At 43.1% G+C, this 18886-nt stretch overlaps 1 protein-coding gene across 1 annotated transcript; it reads left to right on the top strand.

The window, feature by feature from the left end:
• Positions 1 to 2913: 2913 nt before the first annotated feature.
• Positions 2914 to 14081, top strand: cav1 (caveolin 1). The gene is made up of 3 exons (XM_071530965.1): positions 2914 to 3159; positions 4174 to 4341; positions 11891 to 14081. Exons 1-3 carry the CDS (start codon positions 3124 to 3126, stop codon positions 12230 to 12232), a joined length of 546 nt encoding a protein of 181 aa, XP_071387066.1. The 5' UTR covers positions 2914 to 3123; the 3' UTR covers positions 12233 to 14081.
• Positions 14082 to 18886: the final 4805 nt, after the last annotated feature.

Below are 18886 nucleotides of genomic sequence, written 5' to 3'. Positions count from 1 at the left end.
ACCACAATGTTTGTGTATGTTTCTGTTCTGTTGGTGAGCAGCGTCCTCGTTCAGTTTTGTCTCTGTGTTTTGTATCGCTGGTGGTGATGCGGTGATAAAAGGAATTTCCATCACATGATCAAAAAAGTACTTATGCAGCTACTACTACTACTACTACTACAAATGTTTTATTTTATGTAGCCTTTATTTTACCAGGAAGTCCCATTGAGATTCAAAATCTCTTTTTCAAGGGAGACCTGGCCAAGAAATAGCAGCAGGGGTTACACAATAAAACATACAATATGGTAGAAAATAGAAAAATAGCTAAATATGTACAATAAAAAAGATTTAGATCAGAAACAGGAGTGCACATCTTGCATAAGACTGTGGATAATTTGTTTGAACTGATTTAGGGGAATAAAATGGTCAAGCTGGAGGTTTGTCTGGAGATTGTTCCAGGACCAGGAGGAAAAATAATCTAATGCCTTTTCACCAAAAACAGTTCTGAATCTGGGAAGCAGAATGCAGGACTGTGATCTTAGACTGTAGGCATTACTGGATATTTGGAGAATGGTCAAACAAGAGGGCAGTTTACCAATAATGGCTTTGTAGACAAAAACTACCAATTTATCAATCTTCTGGTGGCTGGTGAGTTCCAGTGTAGTAGTTAATGGCCCTACTACTGCACCACTGCTGGTGAGCATCCGCCCTGCTGAAGTGTCCTATAGCACTGAGGCTCTACCAGCTGCAGGGGTGCTGCAGCTGACCCTGACCTCTGACCCTGACCCTGACCCTGACCTCTGACATCCATGTGGGGTGGTAAGCAAAAAGAGTTTCACTATGGGAATCAACAAAGAATTGTAGGAGCCATGGTAATGATAATGTAATGATAATAACAATAATAATAATGTAATACTACTACTGCTACTACCTACTACTACCATTCTATTGCTACTGCCACTAATACTTTATAAACTACAACTACTACTATTACTAGCAGCTACCACTACTACAACTACTATACTACTATTACAGTCTCCTTTCATGACTCCTACTACCACTACTACTACAAATAAACTACTTCTGCTACTAATACTACTTGTGCTGCTGCTGCTATATTACTGCCACTAGTACAGACTGTAGCTGTCCTTTCCTGACACACAGGGACTCCTATCACTCTTTCAACTTGGCTCATTTGATTGTGTCCATCCAAATGGAAATAGCACCAGCGATAGTTACATCATATCCTGTGCATTGGTGCATATGCACCTGACTAGAGATGATATGCCTTCTACACAAATGAATAATATCAGCTTTTATTTGGTTTTGTGGGGTGTTTGATTTAGTCTGAGGTCTATTTGAAGTTTTAGATCCATCATGGGAAAACAATATTTACCTGACATTCATTATCCAATATATGTAAAGTATAACAAATCCAGTCTGTGAATATGTCATCATTTTGTCAACAAAGGACTCATTGCTTAATATCCTTTAAATGGTGAATTTATTTTTGTGCTGTCATTTATTTTACAAGAATAGGCATGGCTTGTGGATATCTCATTCTGGAACAAACGTCCCGTTCAACCGACATTCGCTGTGATCGGACAGCTTTTCCACCTCCATCCCCCGGCCCACACACACACACACACACACACACACACACACACACACACACACACCTCTGGCACTGGAACAGAATCAGCTGAAACTAATGTTTAAGAACCTGTTCTCACTGTTATGACTGACACATTTACATGCTTTTGGTAGTCTAATCATAATCTTTAACCGCCTTGGCATACAGTTCCCACAGATCCTGTTTGCCACGGAACCATAACTCGCTTTCAGCACTCAGTAGTGTCACAAGAGACGAGGCCTAAGAAAAAGTCACATGATGATAGAACTTCCTACATCTAATGGCCTGGTGGTTCTGGTTCTGGTGGTTTCTGGATCTCCACCCTCGGACACGAAGCAATGCCTGCTCACTGCCCTCCGTTTGACACCAAATGATGATTCTTATTTTCCCTTTTCATGCTTTTCCATTTGATCAGTTATCTTAAGAAGCCTAGAAGCTGCCAATATGGCAAAAAAATACATTTCACATATACATAAGAGTATGTTTAAAGAAATATTTCTCAATTCACAAAAATGTACCACCAGGTCGAGAACCACTGCTGTAGCCTCCAAATCCTTAATAGTATCTTCAGTGAATTCAAACATTCTTTCGTTTTGTTGTTTTGATCTGTTGTGTTCGGTGCCACACCCATCTCACAAACCCCTATCACATCTCCTGGCTGAAAACAACAACAGTCCTGACTCTGCCAACTGGTGTCACACCAAGGTGAGTTGATACAGGAATAGGAATGTAAACAGACCAGAGTGACCAGCAAGGGTTCCCAACACGACCTGAGCTGTAAAGTTGAAGACAACTTTCACTTAAAAGTCAATTCACTTAAACCTGTGGGACCACCAAAGCTTCCACATGTGCTAGATTTCTGGGGATAAATAGAGTAATGTCTGATGACTGACAGGATATGATTTGATCAATGTGATACTATTAGACAAAGGTCTCCAAACTAGAGGGATCATTAGTCCTGAATCTTTTTAGGTATGTCTTCCAAATAGATTTCTGGTAATTTTTTCTTGATCTCTGCTCTCCATTATAATGAGCTGGGTTGGTTTCACTCAGGCTAAGGCAAGTCTCCACACCTTGCCATCCCCAGCTGACGCCCACCTTTAACGGGACAGAAAGAGAACTATACTCTGCTTTGTTCCCTAAATAAACCAATTCCAAGCCAATGTCAACATTACAACACCCCTCTGGTTGAAATCACGTCAGTTTCCCCTTCATCGGAGCTCCGTGGTGTCCTGAGTGTCGGGGTAACTGCGGGCTCCGCTCTGTGCACACAGGTGACTTGGGGCTGCGAAGACGCGCGCTGGGATCCGAGGAAACGCGCCGAGGTTTTCCCTCACAGCCCCTGGGCATTAAATGCGTGTCACGTTTGGCAAAAAGGGCAGGAATTAGAGCATTGCAGATTACTGGGAAGAGCCCCGGTCCTCTGCAGTCGCCTATACGCCTCCCACTTGGCTTCCTATATTGTCTTCTTGTCTGTTCAACGCGCTGATCCGCTCACACTTCAGGACAGCATGACAGGAGGACTGAAGGACGGCGAAACAGAAGAGGTACAGTATGGGTCTGCTCTGAAACTGGCACCATCGTATTTCCAGGCGTTTTGCAGTGAAGTTTTTAGCGGACAGAGAATTTTCCTCAGCCAAGTGTTAAATATTCTCTTTCACAATTTGCATTCAATTGGGAAACTGAGACTATTTTGGGGTTTTTTTTAACTCCACAGCGCTATTTGGCAGTAGTTATCTTTTTTGGCACCTGGTCGTGAATGGTACTCCCACACCGACTGGGTGAATGTGAAAGACCACTGGGTATGCATTAGCGTTTGGGTGTGAGATTTTACCTGTTAAAAGCTTCTTTATTATAGAGTAACCGTCTATTTTATTTACATATCGACCCTGGAAAATTGATTGTCGTGCGTAAAAGCCGCGAGGCAGCGCACAAACCTTTTCCGTTGTAAAACAAATTCGGTCAAAAGCCATGCATATAGTTTTAACGTTATCTCATGAAACCATATGGTTGTTTTTACAATTGAAAATGTGCTTGACAGGTTCAGGGAGAACAGAGTATTATGGGCTGTGGAATGAAGAGGCTCTTTACGCACTCGTTTATGGAGCGCTTGGGTATACGGAAATTGGATGTTTTTACATATAAGTGGGGAATTCCGGAATATATTTACGTGTTTGTGTAAACACATCTACGAAGTCTAATCACAATATAGCGTTGATCACACATATACATATATGTTAAGAACATTCTTTAAAAAAAAGTCAAAATTCGAACATTTAAAATAGATGTGGATAATATGCTTTTGTATTTCTTAATAAGTAATAGAGCTTGTATTCACAGGTATATTATTTGGAACATATCTCAGGATATTAGATTTCTGTATGGGTGGTGATGACCCCTTGCGGCTGGATTGAGGGGTGTGGTGCTTCACTTTTATCCATTTAAACCCATCCCTGTTTCTGGGGCAGGCTGGTAACTTGCAGCTCCAGTCTCTCCTCTCAGCACTCAGTATTCCTCCTCTTCACCCTCTTCTTTTTTTCCCCTCCTCCGGATTTTAACAGGAATTTCTGCATTCGCCGTTCATCAGGAAACAAGGGAACATATACAAACCCAACAACAAAGACATGGATAACGAAAGCCTGAACGAGAAGACGATGGAGGATGTCCACACCAAAGAAATCGACCTGGTCAACCGGGACCCCAAGCACCTAAACGACGACGTTGTCAAGGTGAGCTAAACTTCATGGAGAGCTTTTCCTTTACGCGTGGAGTTTGAGTTAAACATTTAATTGTTGTATTGATGTGAGGTTTGCTTGTATACTATAATCTCTGCATTATTGTTTACGTGGTTTTCAGAAGTCATGACAAGCATTGTAATAATCATTGTAACTGTAATAAACCTAGGGGAACTGTACAGTGTGCGGCAGTGTAGCTGCTGTCAAATTGGCATTATAGGCGGCTGTGTGCGTCAGAGGCGCACGGCAGTTCTTCTGCGCAAGGGGCGCACACTGTGTTGCGCACTGTGGTTCCAACAGTTTCTCCCCCCAGTGACTTTCCCCTATTAGGCAAAGGGTTTGTCGAGATGTTAAAGCTCAGTGTGGCGATACAATGGCAAGCTATCCACATGCGTAATAGCTGTGCGTCCGCATAACCAGCAGCCGCCTGTCGCTGCATGCGTGTCCCTATAAAGTTGAACATCCTCGCCCCGGTGTCTAACAGAGGAAACATTACGAATTTCCTGTTGTTGGAACACACATTTCCCACAGTCCTTATTGCATACGCCTGTTTCTGTTTGTGAGTGTTTGGGGAAAGTAGAATTCTTTCCATAAGAGAGCAGCCTGACCGCATAAATACCGCGTGTTTATTTTCAAAAGGAGTTAGCTGAGAGAGAGCTTGTAGTAGCAGAGGAGTGGTGCGCTGAAAGCCACCTGACGTGTCTGGATAGCAAGCAGCGGCAGCAGCAGCTGTCTGACACCGTCCATCCTCCCGTCCAGCTGGGCAGGTTTTCATCTGTGTGCCGGGGTCAAACTGCTCGCTGCATGGGAGAGGGGTCAGCCCTTTGAAACGCCTGAACTCTGCCTTGTTAAAACAGGGAAACACCCAAGTAGCTGGTTAGTGGCAGGCAGAGGGGATATCCCTCACCACTCCCCATCCCTCCTCCCCTCTTTCCTCCCATTCTACTCCTCCTTTCCTCCCTCCCTCCCTGCATGCCTGCTGTCATGCCTATGAATGCGTCAGAGGAGCACAAGTTGATGTGTTCCCCTTCATTGATTGTTGTCTTGTTCCATTATGGATTCAGTTGATTGGAAAGATCCCTGGTAGATAGCCTCTTACTGTAGATAGGATGATGAAAAACGTGCTTACTGTCATGAGGTTTCCCTCCCTACCACCCTCCGCCCTCTCTCTCTCTCTCTCTCTCTCTCTCTCTCTCTCTCTCTCTCTCTCTCTCTCTCCATTGTGACAGTGAGTCAGACTCTCCTTCCAGTCTCAGAATAGAATGCAGCTTTATGATTGGCCGCCCCTCTCTAATCAACTTAACAGACCACTGGTAGAATTATCTGGAATCACATGCACGCTCACTGTAAAAGTTAAAATGGCTTCAAGGCGCCTTTAAGGGCTCTTAAACTTACAGCTGTAGAAGAACCCCAGAAGGTTCCCTTCATAAACAGCTAATGAAGCCTGACAGTATTGAGGAACCTCTACCACCTGGAGGGGAATAGGTTATTTTCTCTAGTGAGGAACCCTAAGGTGCTTACCGCCTCCCTTCGGATCTTGGAGGAACCCCCGATGAGCCCCTGGTTTTTTAGAGTGTGCTGTGTGCTGTGGGTCTGGGTGCTTTGAGGTCGATGTTACAGTGCTGCCAAGTGGAAGCGTGTGTTTGGGGTGCCCCGCAGAAACACACAAGCAGGGAATCCCTTCCAGCAAACCTCACTCCGCAATCCACCCTGACCACACACACACACACACACACACACACACACACACACAGTAAACACATGCATGCACGTATGCACTGTGCATGCTGACAAACAGTATGTAGTACAGATGCCCGGCACGCACACACAGACACATACACGCTGCATTCCTTCAATCAAAGGAATCATGGAGCTCAAGCTGTCCCGTAGCTCTTGCAGCTGGCCTCAATCATCTGGCCACATCAAAGAAGTTCCATTACTGACATCCATGTGGAGTTTGCCCTGGGAATAGAGTTTTTTCCTCTGGTGAAGCTGTGTGTCTTTATATAGCTCAGAGGAGTGGCTGGAGCCCGGTGGTGGTCAGTGGAGTGAAATTGCCCCCACTGGAGCAGATTTTTCAGAAAAAGAGCTGCAAAGAAAGCTTTCTTCTGAGCCAGTTGGGGCAATTTCACAGCCGTTCCAGCCTGTCTCTCTCACTCTCTGCACAGTGAGTTTGAGCTGCTGCTGCTGTTGGGCAGCAGATCCAGATTCCTTCAGGTCAAGACAAACAGAATGAAAAACTCTTTGTTTCCATGTGCAGTAAAATTGCTAAATTGCACTTGAACGCTTATGATTGGTTGACTGTTGATTGTTTTGACCACCAGATTATTGTTTTTATCAGGGACTTTTATCATGGACGTATCATCAATGTCAGGTGAAAACCTCATATCTCCAGTTTTGCTGATTTTCATGTTTCCATTTCAGTCGAAGGATTACATGATTCGTCTGTGGGTTGAGAACATTCTCCGACCTCATGAGCTTATGAAACCCTTTCAAACCCCATGGGATAAAGTCAAAAATGCATTTTCATCAAGCTAAAAAAAAAGGCTGTTTTTCTTAGTTCCTGAAAAGTTGACATTTTGGAGATACAAGGTTTCCACCCATCAGCGATGGTACTGTATATGACCCATCAGTAAAAACAGCCATATTGACGAAAAGTTATCAAATTTTTGCCATTTCCATTCAGTTTTTCTAATTTGATACACGATTTACCAAAAACTTGCATGGAAATCCAACTAATGTGGGAATTTTTTTGTTATGAAAGGGATTTTGTGTGAATAATTATTATTTTTTTAATTTTACTTTTGATCAGATTTTTTCTGATGTAAAGTGGGTCTGGTGTAAAGTTACAGTAAACTAGCCTGGGTTCATGGCCTTTGGTCACATATGATAGCTACCAATCAAGCCTAATCTTTTCCTGAGCCAAAAGCAAACATCTTCCCTGAACACTAAAGCCCTCAAACACTACCACACTCTGACCTTCTCCTCCAGGACCCCACTATGTCGTTTCAAGCACAACTGACAGCCTGAAGACTCAGCTCTGGAAATAGCACATTGGTGTATTTACTCAATAATACAGTTGCCTTGCCGACCGGTCACATGCTGACCCCGAGACTCCATTGTTTCATATCAAACCTCCGATGGGATTTCAGTTCAGAGGTCCAGACGGTGACCCAACATGACTCCATATCCACAGTAAAATCACACAAAGCCTTAGACCTGCAGACAGACAGAAAACCACAGACTATACACAAAGTGTGCTGTTCCAACTGCTATATATAGATATATATATAGACACTCATTGGAACAAAAGTCATCATTCAGTATCTGTTAAAGTAGAGGATCCAGCCTGTGAAAGTGTTATCATTTTGTCAACCAAGGACTTAAGAGACCTTATCCTCCTACAAAAAGTTCCATTATTTGTTTAAACTTTGAGCTGTCACTTCTGTCAAATGGTGGATATCTCACAGAAGGAACAAACCTCTTCATATACAGTTGGAGTAAATTTGGAGTTGGAGTATTTCTGCATGTTTTTATTCATCACAGTCTGGTCAGAATACATATTAGCTAGAGTTCTGTTCCTTTTTAGAGTAGAAGGTGACATGGTTTACAGACTGGATCCTTTATATTTTAGAGGTATTCAACGCCAAACTTCAGGTAATGTTTTTTCCCCTCCCAAAATGAATATATAGCATTTTGGAAATGTAAAACCTTGAAAGAAACTGTTCAGTAAAATGCAGCAACCAGCTTCATTTTATGAAGCTGAATATCTCCATCATCGTTATGTGGTTGTGTGTTTGTGCCTCTCTGCAGAAGGCTCTCATTTAGCCTCAATCAGAGTTTTGGAAACTGACGCAGAGTGGGTCCACTTTAAAATTTGTAGCTGTGGAAAAATTAAATGGACGCCGCGCTGGTTTTGTGGCTGCAGTCAGATTTATATTATAAGGCTGCAGTGAGCTAAGCCAATGGCGCCGTGAGTGAGGCTTTATCCTGCTCACGCTGAGTTCAAGAATTGGAAATACAAGCTGCCACTGTAAGGCTAAAAAACTCTGTTGGGATATTTGAGGAGTTGTAGTCCAAAATTAGATGTCCAGTATTTGAAAAAAAACATGACACCTACTCTTACATAATGAATAGTAGCACAAAAATGACCTTTTAAAGGAGAGCAGGTTGACAAAATGGTGACACTTTTATAGACTGAATTCTCTATATTTCAGAGGTCTTGAAAGATGAACTTCAGGAATTTTTTTTGAATGTTTTTTAAATTAAGTTTTCTTCTGGTGCTTTGTTTAGCCCAATAGGTGAAACTGATATGACATTAACTTCAGATAATGGGCACTCTTCAAGGCCAAACTGGGGTCTTTGATTCACCATCTTAACACACATGAATGTTGAATTTTCACTTCCAAAGACTATCAAGAGTATTAACTTAAGTCCTATATTTTAGAGGTATTGAATTATGAATGCCAGGGAATCGAAATATGGATATGTAGGATTTTTGGATAGAGCACGTCATGTATAGCCTTTGGTTTCCATATTTTTTTATCTATCTATTTATATCTATTACAATATTTCCCTCTGCTTTCCATCTGTTTGAATGATAAATCCCTATTCAAACATGAATATATGGCCGGGAATCTATCCTTAGAAACAGAACCAGTTTGCATTCAAAGGTATAAAACTCCAAAAGTAAACCATATTGTGCTTTACTCTGATGCCAGCAAATCATTTTCTAAAAGTGGATATCTCATTTTGGAACGAAACGTTTCACCTGTCCGTTTGTTGTCATTTTGACACTGGATAATATCTCTCTGACTTATTGATATTACAGCCATTAGCCCTCGGTAGCCCAACTGGTCTGGTAGAACAAGACACAAGCTCCAAGTAACCGTAAGATAAATATTTACTCTGCGCTTAAAAGACTGTGGAGAGGATGAGAGGGAGAGGAGAGACAGTGAGAAGGGATAGAGGGAGGGAGAGGAGAGAGAGAGAGAGTGAGAGAGAGAGAGAGAGAGAGGGGTAGGGACTGAAGGGAGAGATAGAGTGGCGTAAAGAGAGAGAAAGAGAGAGAGAGAAGAGAGAGGGACTGTTCAAGTGAAGAGAAAATACCAAGGAGGGAAAAGAGAGAGTATGAGAGAGAGAGAGAGAGTATGAGAGAGAGAGAGAGAGGAAGAGAGTCTGAGTTGTGTTTACAGCATGTGATTTGCCTTTTTTACTGCCATCCCTTAAACAGCATTGGAGGGATCATGGCTACTTGCGAGGATCGTCCCATTTAAAGGCTGATTGCCTGAGAGCGCTGTTTACAACAAGGAGAACTGAAGTGAACTGGTTTACCTTAATGGGGGGGCAGAGGGGGTGGGGGGGGGGGGGTGTTTGGTGTTCAGTGCTCATTGCTGTCGTGTTTCTGCACTGCACTTCCCACAGATCACCTGTCAATCAAACAGTGTGGGCGGAGCTTGGATTTTCTGTCGGTGCAGTTTGAGTTTCTCTTTTCTCTGTCTGTTCAGCCATGCTGGGTATCGCTGCTCATGCTAACTACCCAGTTCTTCTTCTTCTGTTTATTCCCAACAAACCGGAGACTTAAAGCACATCACTTCCTGTGCGGCAGAGGATTTTTCCCGGGAAAGAGCTACCAGACACCGGCTGTTTAGAACAGACAATGGAAAAGCTTTAATGAACTGGATATAGGTTGAATCACTATTGTGTTATGTCAATCAGTGCTACAAAGTAATAAAACTGACATTTATTTATATGAATGTGTTGCAGATTATTACTTTAAGGAGTTCCCCCAAAGTTTCTAATGGCATTCTCATCCATCTATCTATCTATCTATCTATCTATCTATCTGGTTGGAGTTGGATGTTTCAGAAGGGCAAAAGCAGAAGGATTGTGTTGCAAAAAGCAAAGCAGATGCCAGAGTTTGTGTATGGAGCAATCAGTATTTGGGGTGGGGAAGCAGAGGGTGGATAGACTGTACCAGTCGCTGCGAGGGGAGACGTAAATCTTGTCAAAAAAAAACTCTCTTATTAGCGGGGAGTGACGCAGATGAATTATGTGCAGATGACGAGTTCTGTTTTGCTGGGCTATAAATTAATACAGTTGTTTATTTCATTTCCCTTTAGTGCGATATCGGGGCTTTTGTGCAATGATTTTGGACGATGTGCAATCGACTGTGGTATTTGACAACGCACAACGCTGAGTCTAGTGCAACGGTCACCGTGTGATCGAAAGTCTTGTATCATTACCTGATCACCTCGTTTCACACTGTCACACTGTCTGCTTTGCACCTGTGAATGGATTCAGCCTCATTATATCTGCAGTTTTTGTTCATCTCGCTCATATCTGCTGTCTGGTGAATAGGTAACACTTTACAATAAGGGTACATTAATTAAGGGTTAGTTAATGCTTAATAAGCATTAACTAACCCTTAATTAACAGTTAACTAATGTGTCTGGTAATCATTTAATAATGGTGTTCATGTTAACTAAGGTATTAATTTATACATTATTTAAGTCATCTTTATAAACTATTAAATAATGTATAAATGAATACCTTAGTTAACATGAACACCATTAAATTACACATTAGTTAACTGTTAATTAAGGGTTAGTTAATGCTTATTAATCATTAACTAGTTAGTTAATGCTTATTAGTTAATCCTTATTAAGCATCAACTAACCCTTAACTTAGTGTACCCTTATTGTAAAGTGTTACTGGTGCATAATGTCATACATGTGGTCACCAGGCAGCTAATTAACCATCTTTTTTGTTTTCCCCTGTTTTGTTTTCTATATGTCTGCTACTGTGGAGAAAACAGTATACACGTGTTGTGTAAAAGCCGTAATACCGACGAATGCGGTCTTTATTGTGATTATAGGTACTTTAGTGACTCTGGCAGTACTCAGCTATGCTTTATACCTAGCTGCATCACCATCATACCCATAACCGCAGTGAAGAATGCCTCCTTGGGTATTATGGCTGTCACATCAGTGATGATTGAAAGAGCTTGTGATTGTACTTAATCGGTTACAAATCAGTCTAGACCTGCTAAAAGTATATTTGCAGATCATTCATAATGTTTAACTCACATACGTCATGACTAATGAAGTATATGAAGTATAGTTGGTCATAGCTCAGTCTAGTCCTGCTAAAGGTTTATTTGCAGATCGTTATGAAATTAACTCCCATTACTTTTACTTCCTGGAAAACAGGGTATCTTTAATGGTGACCTCATGCTGCACTAGTAGGCGTAAATATAAATTTATAACCAATAAAACCATCAGATTATCTTCATTATCATCACATAAAATTGCCTTTCTCTCCCTGACTCATATTCCATTGGTTTAGACTTTTGAATGATCCATTATTGCGTTATGTCCCGCCTCAACATCCTGTTTCAACAGGAAATGCATATCTTTAACTTGATAACTTATTGATAACTTATTTAATGATTTCATTTGATCATCATAAGTCTCTCTAGACCTGCTAAAAGTGTGTTTTCTCCCTCGTTCTCTCTCTCTCCCTCTCTCTCTCCCCTGGTCAGGTGGACTTTGAGGACGTGATCGCCGAGCCTGCAGGGACCTACAGCTTCGACGGCGTGTGGAAGGCCAGCTTCACCACCTTCACCGTCACCAAGTACTGGTGCTACCGGCTGCTGACGGCGCTGGTCGGCATCCCGCTGGCGCTGGTCTGGGGAATCTTCTTCGCCATCCTGTCCTTCCTGCACATCTGGGCCGTGGTGCCGTGCGTCAAGAGCTACCTGATCGAGATCCACTGCGTCAGCCGCGTCTACTCCATCTGCGTGCACACCTTCTGCGACCCGCTGTTCGAGGCCATGGGCAAGTGCTTCAGCAGCGTCCGGATCAGCACCACCAAGGAGGTGTAGCGCCCCGGGAAGAGGAGGATTAACGGAGAGAGGGGGAGGGAAGACGGGAGGGCCGGAACAACACCGACACTCAGACAGGAGAGAAAATGTCAGAATAGAAAGAAAAAGTAGAAGAGATCAAAGGACCTCTGGAAAACGAGAGGGGAGCCGTTTTCCAGAGCCGGGGGCGGGGATGTTTGGAGGTGAAGGGGGGGCGTGGCCATGCAGCTCCTGGCCACGCCCCCTTTTTTTTTTTTACCCGTTTCCGTCGAAAGCTGTTTTTTCTCTCCGGTGCTGGTGTAACCAACGGGTGGGCACAGGAAATCAAGGGGTCGTTCTCTGGGGTTTTTGTTGTTGATTTGATTGTGTTGTTTAGTTTTTTTTTTATTCTTCACTGTTAACATTGTCAAGCAAGCAAGCAAGCTCTCTATCTGTCTTCTGCTGGTTGGAATTCGTTTTTCCACACGATGTAAATTCCTTCCGTTCTTGCAATTTCTGTGGATAGCTTATCACTTTGCATTGATTGATTGGTTCATGTGATGAGGGGGTTGGGGTGTGTGTGGGGGGGGGCGGGTGTCGCTGTCCCTTGTAACGCTTGCTGGGTCTGTATGTGTGTGTTTTGGAGCCTTTGGGGTGGGGTGGGGTGGGGAGATGGGGAAGTGGGGATGGGAAAGTGAGTGTCACAGTAGGGAGAGACAGCGCTGCCAAATTCCGCCTGACTCAGCAAAAACAAAACAAGCCCGAGCCAAACCTCTCAGCAACACACCTCCCTCTGCCGCCCCCCCCCCTGCGCCCCCCACCCCCACCCTGTGCCCCACCCAGCCCTCCCATCCCCCTCCACACCCCCGCCGCCCCCCCCCCCCCCCCCCCGCAAACCCACCCAGCTTCCCCAGCAGTCTGACACACTGAACCTGCCCTCGTTTCTGCATGCACCTGTGTCACCTTGCCGACAACTCGCCGTCCGCCCGGACCACTCGCCCGCCACGCCCGCTACGCCCGGACTGCCCGCCCGCTACGCCCGGCCCGCCCGCCCCCACCGCGCCCGGGCCGCCCACCGCACCCGCCACGCCGCCTGACTGAGACGCCAGCGATGCAGGGGTGATCTTCCAGCGTCCGGGTTCGCTCGCTCTCTGCATCGGCTTCCACTTCGCCCTCCGCCTCAAACGAAAGAGCCTAAATTTCTGCCAAGCCCAAGTATTCAGTGCATTATCATCCTCATAACTGCGTATGTGTGTGACAGAGAATGTTTAGCCTTTGAATTTCGGTGATATATCACACAAAACTGTGTTTTTCTTTTTGTTTTGTTTCGTTTTTTTGAGACCATTTTAGGCCTTTCCTTTTCCAGTGAAGCTCCAGGCTTTAAAATGCACATTGCCGTAGTTGTAGGTAAACACTTTTTTTTTTCTACACTATGAAGATGAAGAACTTTGAGGGGTTTATTTCAATGCTGTTTTGATATCTTTGCCAATTATATGTACTGTATGTATGTAAGACTTTACCTTACTATGGCCTTCTTCCAGTGCATCAGCCTATGGAAAAGTATTGTTAGTGGATAGTACTATGAAAGTATTTTGTGAAAATCTGCCTTCTATATAATGTAGCTACGAAGGTAATGTAAGTTTTTCTTACACACTGTGGTACTTACAGCACTTTTCCAGAGGATAATATACTGGAATAAGGGCAGTGTAAGGTGTAAAGTGTTACTTGAGATGCATTGTTATCTGGTTATCATTTTCTAGCCCCCTCCAGATGTTTTTTTTAGGTATTTTTTGTCTTTCCCCCCCGACTAGTTTGGTCTGCTGCCCTGCTTCTCCACTGTGGACACAATGCTGACAAGGACTAGCATCAAACTGAGACCTCCTGCCGGGTGGGTGGGGTTGTTGGGTGGGGGATGGGGTGGGGTGGGAGGTCTGGGGGGGGGGGGGGGGGGTATATTTTATCGTGACACGAAGCTTTGATTCCGTCACCTTTGGTCTACCTGCTGTCTCTTCACCAGGATGGTAATATCATAGCACCTGTTTCTTGAATTGAGTTTTTAAGCTCTAAAGGTGATATTTTTATATGAAACAATTTTTTTTTCCTTCCCTGCTTTTACTGTACGATATCACGCTGTGCACATTAAAATTTAATATAATCCAATCTGCATTTGTTTTTTTTTGTTTTTGTTTTTTTTATTTTGTCCACAACTGAATTACCAGGATGCCAAAGTGATCACTACAGCCCACCCATTCAAATTGAGCCTCCTCGTGCATTTGATAAGATCTAGCATTTCTTAGATATTAGCAGGGTTTTTTTTGTTGCTTTTCACTTGTGATATTTAGTCATGATGATACTAATTGTGTAATAGATCACACCCTGGAAATCCCCCCCCCCCCCTCCCTTTTCTCATGATTTCAGTTCCCTCTATAAATACGTTGCCACCACCAGAGATAACTGCATTTTAAATTGCAGCTTCTGTATCACCAAGCGGGCACTAATAACTAATATGATTTCTATTGATTTGCATTGTGGATATATTTCCGTGAATTTGAGCCCCCTGACATATTGCCGGTGCGTTCCCTTTAAAGAATAACAGAAAAAGAAATGCAATGTCAGCCCAAAGATGGTGTAGAAGGTAAGACCCCACACTTGTGAACCATGTGTATCGATAAACTCCCACCAGACTCCCCCTACACTCAAAAAAGACAGTCCTTTTATTACAGAGAAAACATTTCACTCACCTTTTGTCAGATAAAACAGGAGGTATTGATGCTCATAACTTATTGACATTTAGTTGATTGACCAGGTGAGTTTTAAGATACAGGTACAGTACAGGTTGTCACTGCTATAGCCACTAAGCCTCATTTGACATGTGAGAAAGCAACACCTGCATCTTCAATCAAATGCAGCTGGAAATTGAGCAGAGACGGACATAAGGAAACACTCTCAAAAGCAGAAACACCGGACAGCGTGTCTGGAAAACCATTTCCACCGTCCATGAGTTAGAATGGAAGCACCTGAACCGAAAACTATGCTACACTGCATCTTCCAAATGTTAGACTAGACTGCTCCAACTGAGAATATGCAGGTTTAACAGAGAGACAGTGGAGTTCAAGTTGTTGCATAAGTCGAGTTTCATTCCTAAATGAGAAAGCCATCATCTGAGAAGAATGACGCCTTCTCTTAGAAAAAATTTGAACAAATGATTCTGCTTTTTAAAGAATAGTAGGTAGCTTTAGTCCTTGGTTAACAAAATGAAAAAAACTTTTACAGACTGGATTTTTAATGATTAATTTAAGGTGGATATGCAACATTAGGAATATAACTCTTCATTTGAACGCAATCAAAACCTGTTGGAGGGTCATTGCATGGCAGTATAAAGTTATTTTGACCTACAGTGCTAGCTTTGTTTGTAATAGACACAGTAGCAACTTCCATTCCATTCATTTGCATTAAAGAAAACAGCCTGTTGCAGCTACCTGTGGAAAAAATCCATAAGAATGAAGCTGGAGCAGAGCCACTGAAAAACATCATTTCCAGCAGAGAGTCCCCTCCAAACCTTGACTAACGTTTGTGTCTGAGTTTCCCTCATGCCAGCCCCTGTAGTATTGCTCACAGGCTTTCTGTTGCCAGGCTTGGTACAACATTTCCATGGTTACAAGAGAAACAAATAAAACTGTTGGGCAATACTCAAGAGACTGTATTCAAGTCTTAATTTACACCAAAAGTATGCACATAAATATGCGGCCCAAGGCAAGCCTCGTCATTTACTGAAAACTGTATTATTCATTTATAACATGTTTAGGCCCAGTCCAGTCAACACAGGCATTGTTCATTGTCTGAATCATCTGATTTCAATGGACGCAGCAGACTGAGGGCATCAGTGCAGGATGTCCTGTTTTATGCCGCCACCAGAGTTTTTAATTCAATTATAGAAGAACTTAAATGAAAACTGGTTGTTAGTGGACAGTCTATACCAGTCCAGCATATGCAGAAGTTGTTCAGAAGTGTGACTGACAGCCTGTTTCTACAGTTTCTATTCACATTTCAGGCATTTAGCCAACATCTGACTCACAACAAATGGCAAACAGAGTGCGATTTTCAAAATTACAAGCCACCAGTAATAAGACACACAAGGGTCAAGGTTGCAAATCCCTGACGATACTGCTAACAAATATCCCTGTGTCCCTAGGGTTAGGGTTTAGGGATCATGCATGACAGAGAAGTTAATATAGAGAAATAAAACCATTGGAGAAAAGGCAGAATGGCAGAAAGACTTGCTTCCATGCAAATTGTAAAAACAAATATGGGGGAAATTGCATATCCTTTGCATCTGCTACCACCCTTAAGATCTACAGTTTGTACAACAGCCACTGCTCAGACAGAAACAAGCGAAACAGATGGCCGTTGACCAGTGAGGGGGCGTGAGAGCATTCAAGCCCAGCGCACCGTAAACTCAACTGACTCAACCTGACCGGCATGTGCTTCATCTCCCACCACAACAGAGAACTACTGAGCCGGCCTCCACCTAGCTAACAAGCTGCAGGTAAAGGTCCTGGCAGAGTGAGACTCAATCATTGAGCTCCAGAGGGGGAAATTTCCAAAGCTTCACACAGCAGGAGCGGAGCAGACATAACAGGAGGATGAGAGAACACAGAGACGGCAGTGTTACCGCCGGGCAGGCAGAGGGGCTGGACAGTGACAACTAGGAGCTACCGGCTGTGACTTGATACAGACAGAGCGAGAAATTACCACCAGCTACCAGGCCCACTGCTCCTTTGTCTGTGGCTGGTAAAATTGTATTGAATTTTTAGCCACTTTGGCAGGTGATCAGGTATCATCTGGGGGTCTTATAGGGGAGACCGGGGACAGTTGTAGCATGGGGTTAGTTGTAACAGCACCAGTTCCACTAATCAGGAACAAGCTAGAGTCATATGATCACTACTGTACACATCCACGTTCTTCCTGATGTCACATGTGCAGTTGCATGGCTGTGTAAGGCAAAGCTGCAGATTTTACAACCAAAAAAAAAAAAAAAGATTTTGAGGTAAGAAATGTTTAAACAAAGTGAAAAAACAATTTTTAGACCAAGTTTATATTTTGATTGGCAGTTAAAATGATAGAACTTCTATTAGATTAAACAGTAGTCTCTCAAGTAAAATGTGATGCATTCCATCCATGATAATCTGAAACCACCATTCTACAACAGCTAGAAATATACTGCTGACAGGGGTGGAGACAGTTGTAACACTTTTTTTTTTTTTTTAACACTATTTGTAGTTATGTCAAAATCTGAGAGCTCTAACACCAAAACTAAGAGTTACAGGTGCTGAGACAAAATGTGTTACAATCATCCCCGGTCTCCCCTATTGCGCTCTTCAAACCTAGGTGGCCGTTGAAACAGTGAAAGTGGCAAGGTGAAGTTTGGACTTTACCAGATCCTGTGTTGGCTCAACAGGTAACACTGATGTCACCTCACAACAAGAAGAACGTGGGTTCAATCTCTTTCTGTGTGGAGTTTTCATGTTCACCTGGGTTTCCTCCCACAGTCCAAAAACATGCAAGTCAGGTGGACTGGAGACTCTAAATTGCCCATAGGTGTGAATTTGAGTGTCTATCTGTGTTCGCCCAGTAATGGACTGAAGACCAACCTGTCCAGGGTGCTTCCCTGTCTGCCACCCAATGCATGCTGGGATAGGCTCCAGCCCTCTGTGATGCTGAATAGAAATAAGCGGGTAAAGAAAATGAATGAATTTGCCCTGTGGACAAAGATTAGCTTACTATTCTGGATACAGCAGTATTGGAGATGTTTTAGACATATGAAGTATCGGTATAAAAAGTTAATTTGTTGAGGAACAAATTCCTGCAAACTCTCTGCTGAGGTCCTTTCCTCAGCTGTTGCAATGCAATGGCTCCCTCTAGTGACACAACCTCAGAACTGCATGTACATGCTGAGCAGTGAGGAAAATATAAGGAACACCTTCCTGTTATGGAGTTTCACCTTCCTTTTGTACAATGTATGTCTCAATTGTCTTCTATCTTTAACAAGTCTTGTTTGCTTTATCTATAATTTCCTTTTCATGCCTGCAGTGGATTGAATAGCTGAAGTCAACAGGGGGATCAGAGCTTTCCCCTGGATTAACTGAGTCATGGGAAGACAAAGTGTTCCTAATATTTTGTGTAAAATAGTGTATTTCAGGCCATTAAAATAGAGTAATAAAAAAACGGTCTGCCATGTTACATTACATGTTATTTGCTTATGGAAAAGTTAGTAATTCAAAACTGACACGTAAACTTTTCTAAGTGAGTGCAATAAAAGTGTTGACTGATTTATCTGCTCTGTTCACATGATTTATTACATTGCATTGCATGGTAGGCATTCAGCTGACACTCCTATCCAAAGTGAGTGCATCAGTAATTTAATAGTACATTGAGCTTAAATTCTCAAGTCGTCAACATTACAAGCAGAAGTAGTTCAGGGGTCAAAGCCACAGCGGCCAGACGGGAGATGTAGCAGACTTGAGGTAGACGTGATGTTGGGTCTCCTCCCTCCTCCTCAGGTCAGGATGAGTCAGTCTGACAGTACGGTGTTCGTCAGTGGAAACACAGAGGCCAGGTGACATAAACACTGTGGCTTCTCAACACCTGGAGGGCCGCAGCACCACCAGCTGTTTCCTATCGCAACGGACACAACAC

Source organism: Centroberyx affinis, unplaced genomic scaffold (assembly GCF_046629955.1).
Source record: "Centroberyx affinis isolate AG114_WGS23_722 - 3 ecotype Tasmania unplaced genomic scaffold, CSIRO-AGI_Caff_v1 ptg002013l_1, whole genome shotgun sequence".
In the NCBI taxonomy this organism is placed as follows: domain Eukaryota; kingdom Metazoa; phylum Chordata; class Actinopteri; order Beryciformes; family Berycidae; genus Centroberyx; species Centroberyx affinis.
Note: the sequence above shows the minus strand (reverse complement) of the source record. Positions and strands in the feature narration are given on the sequence as shown.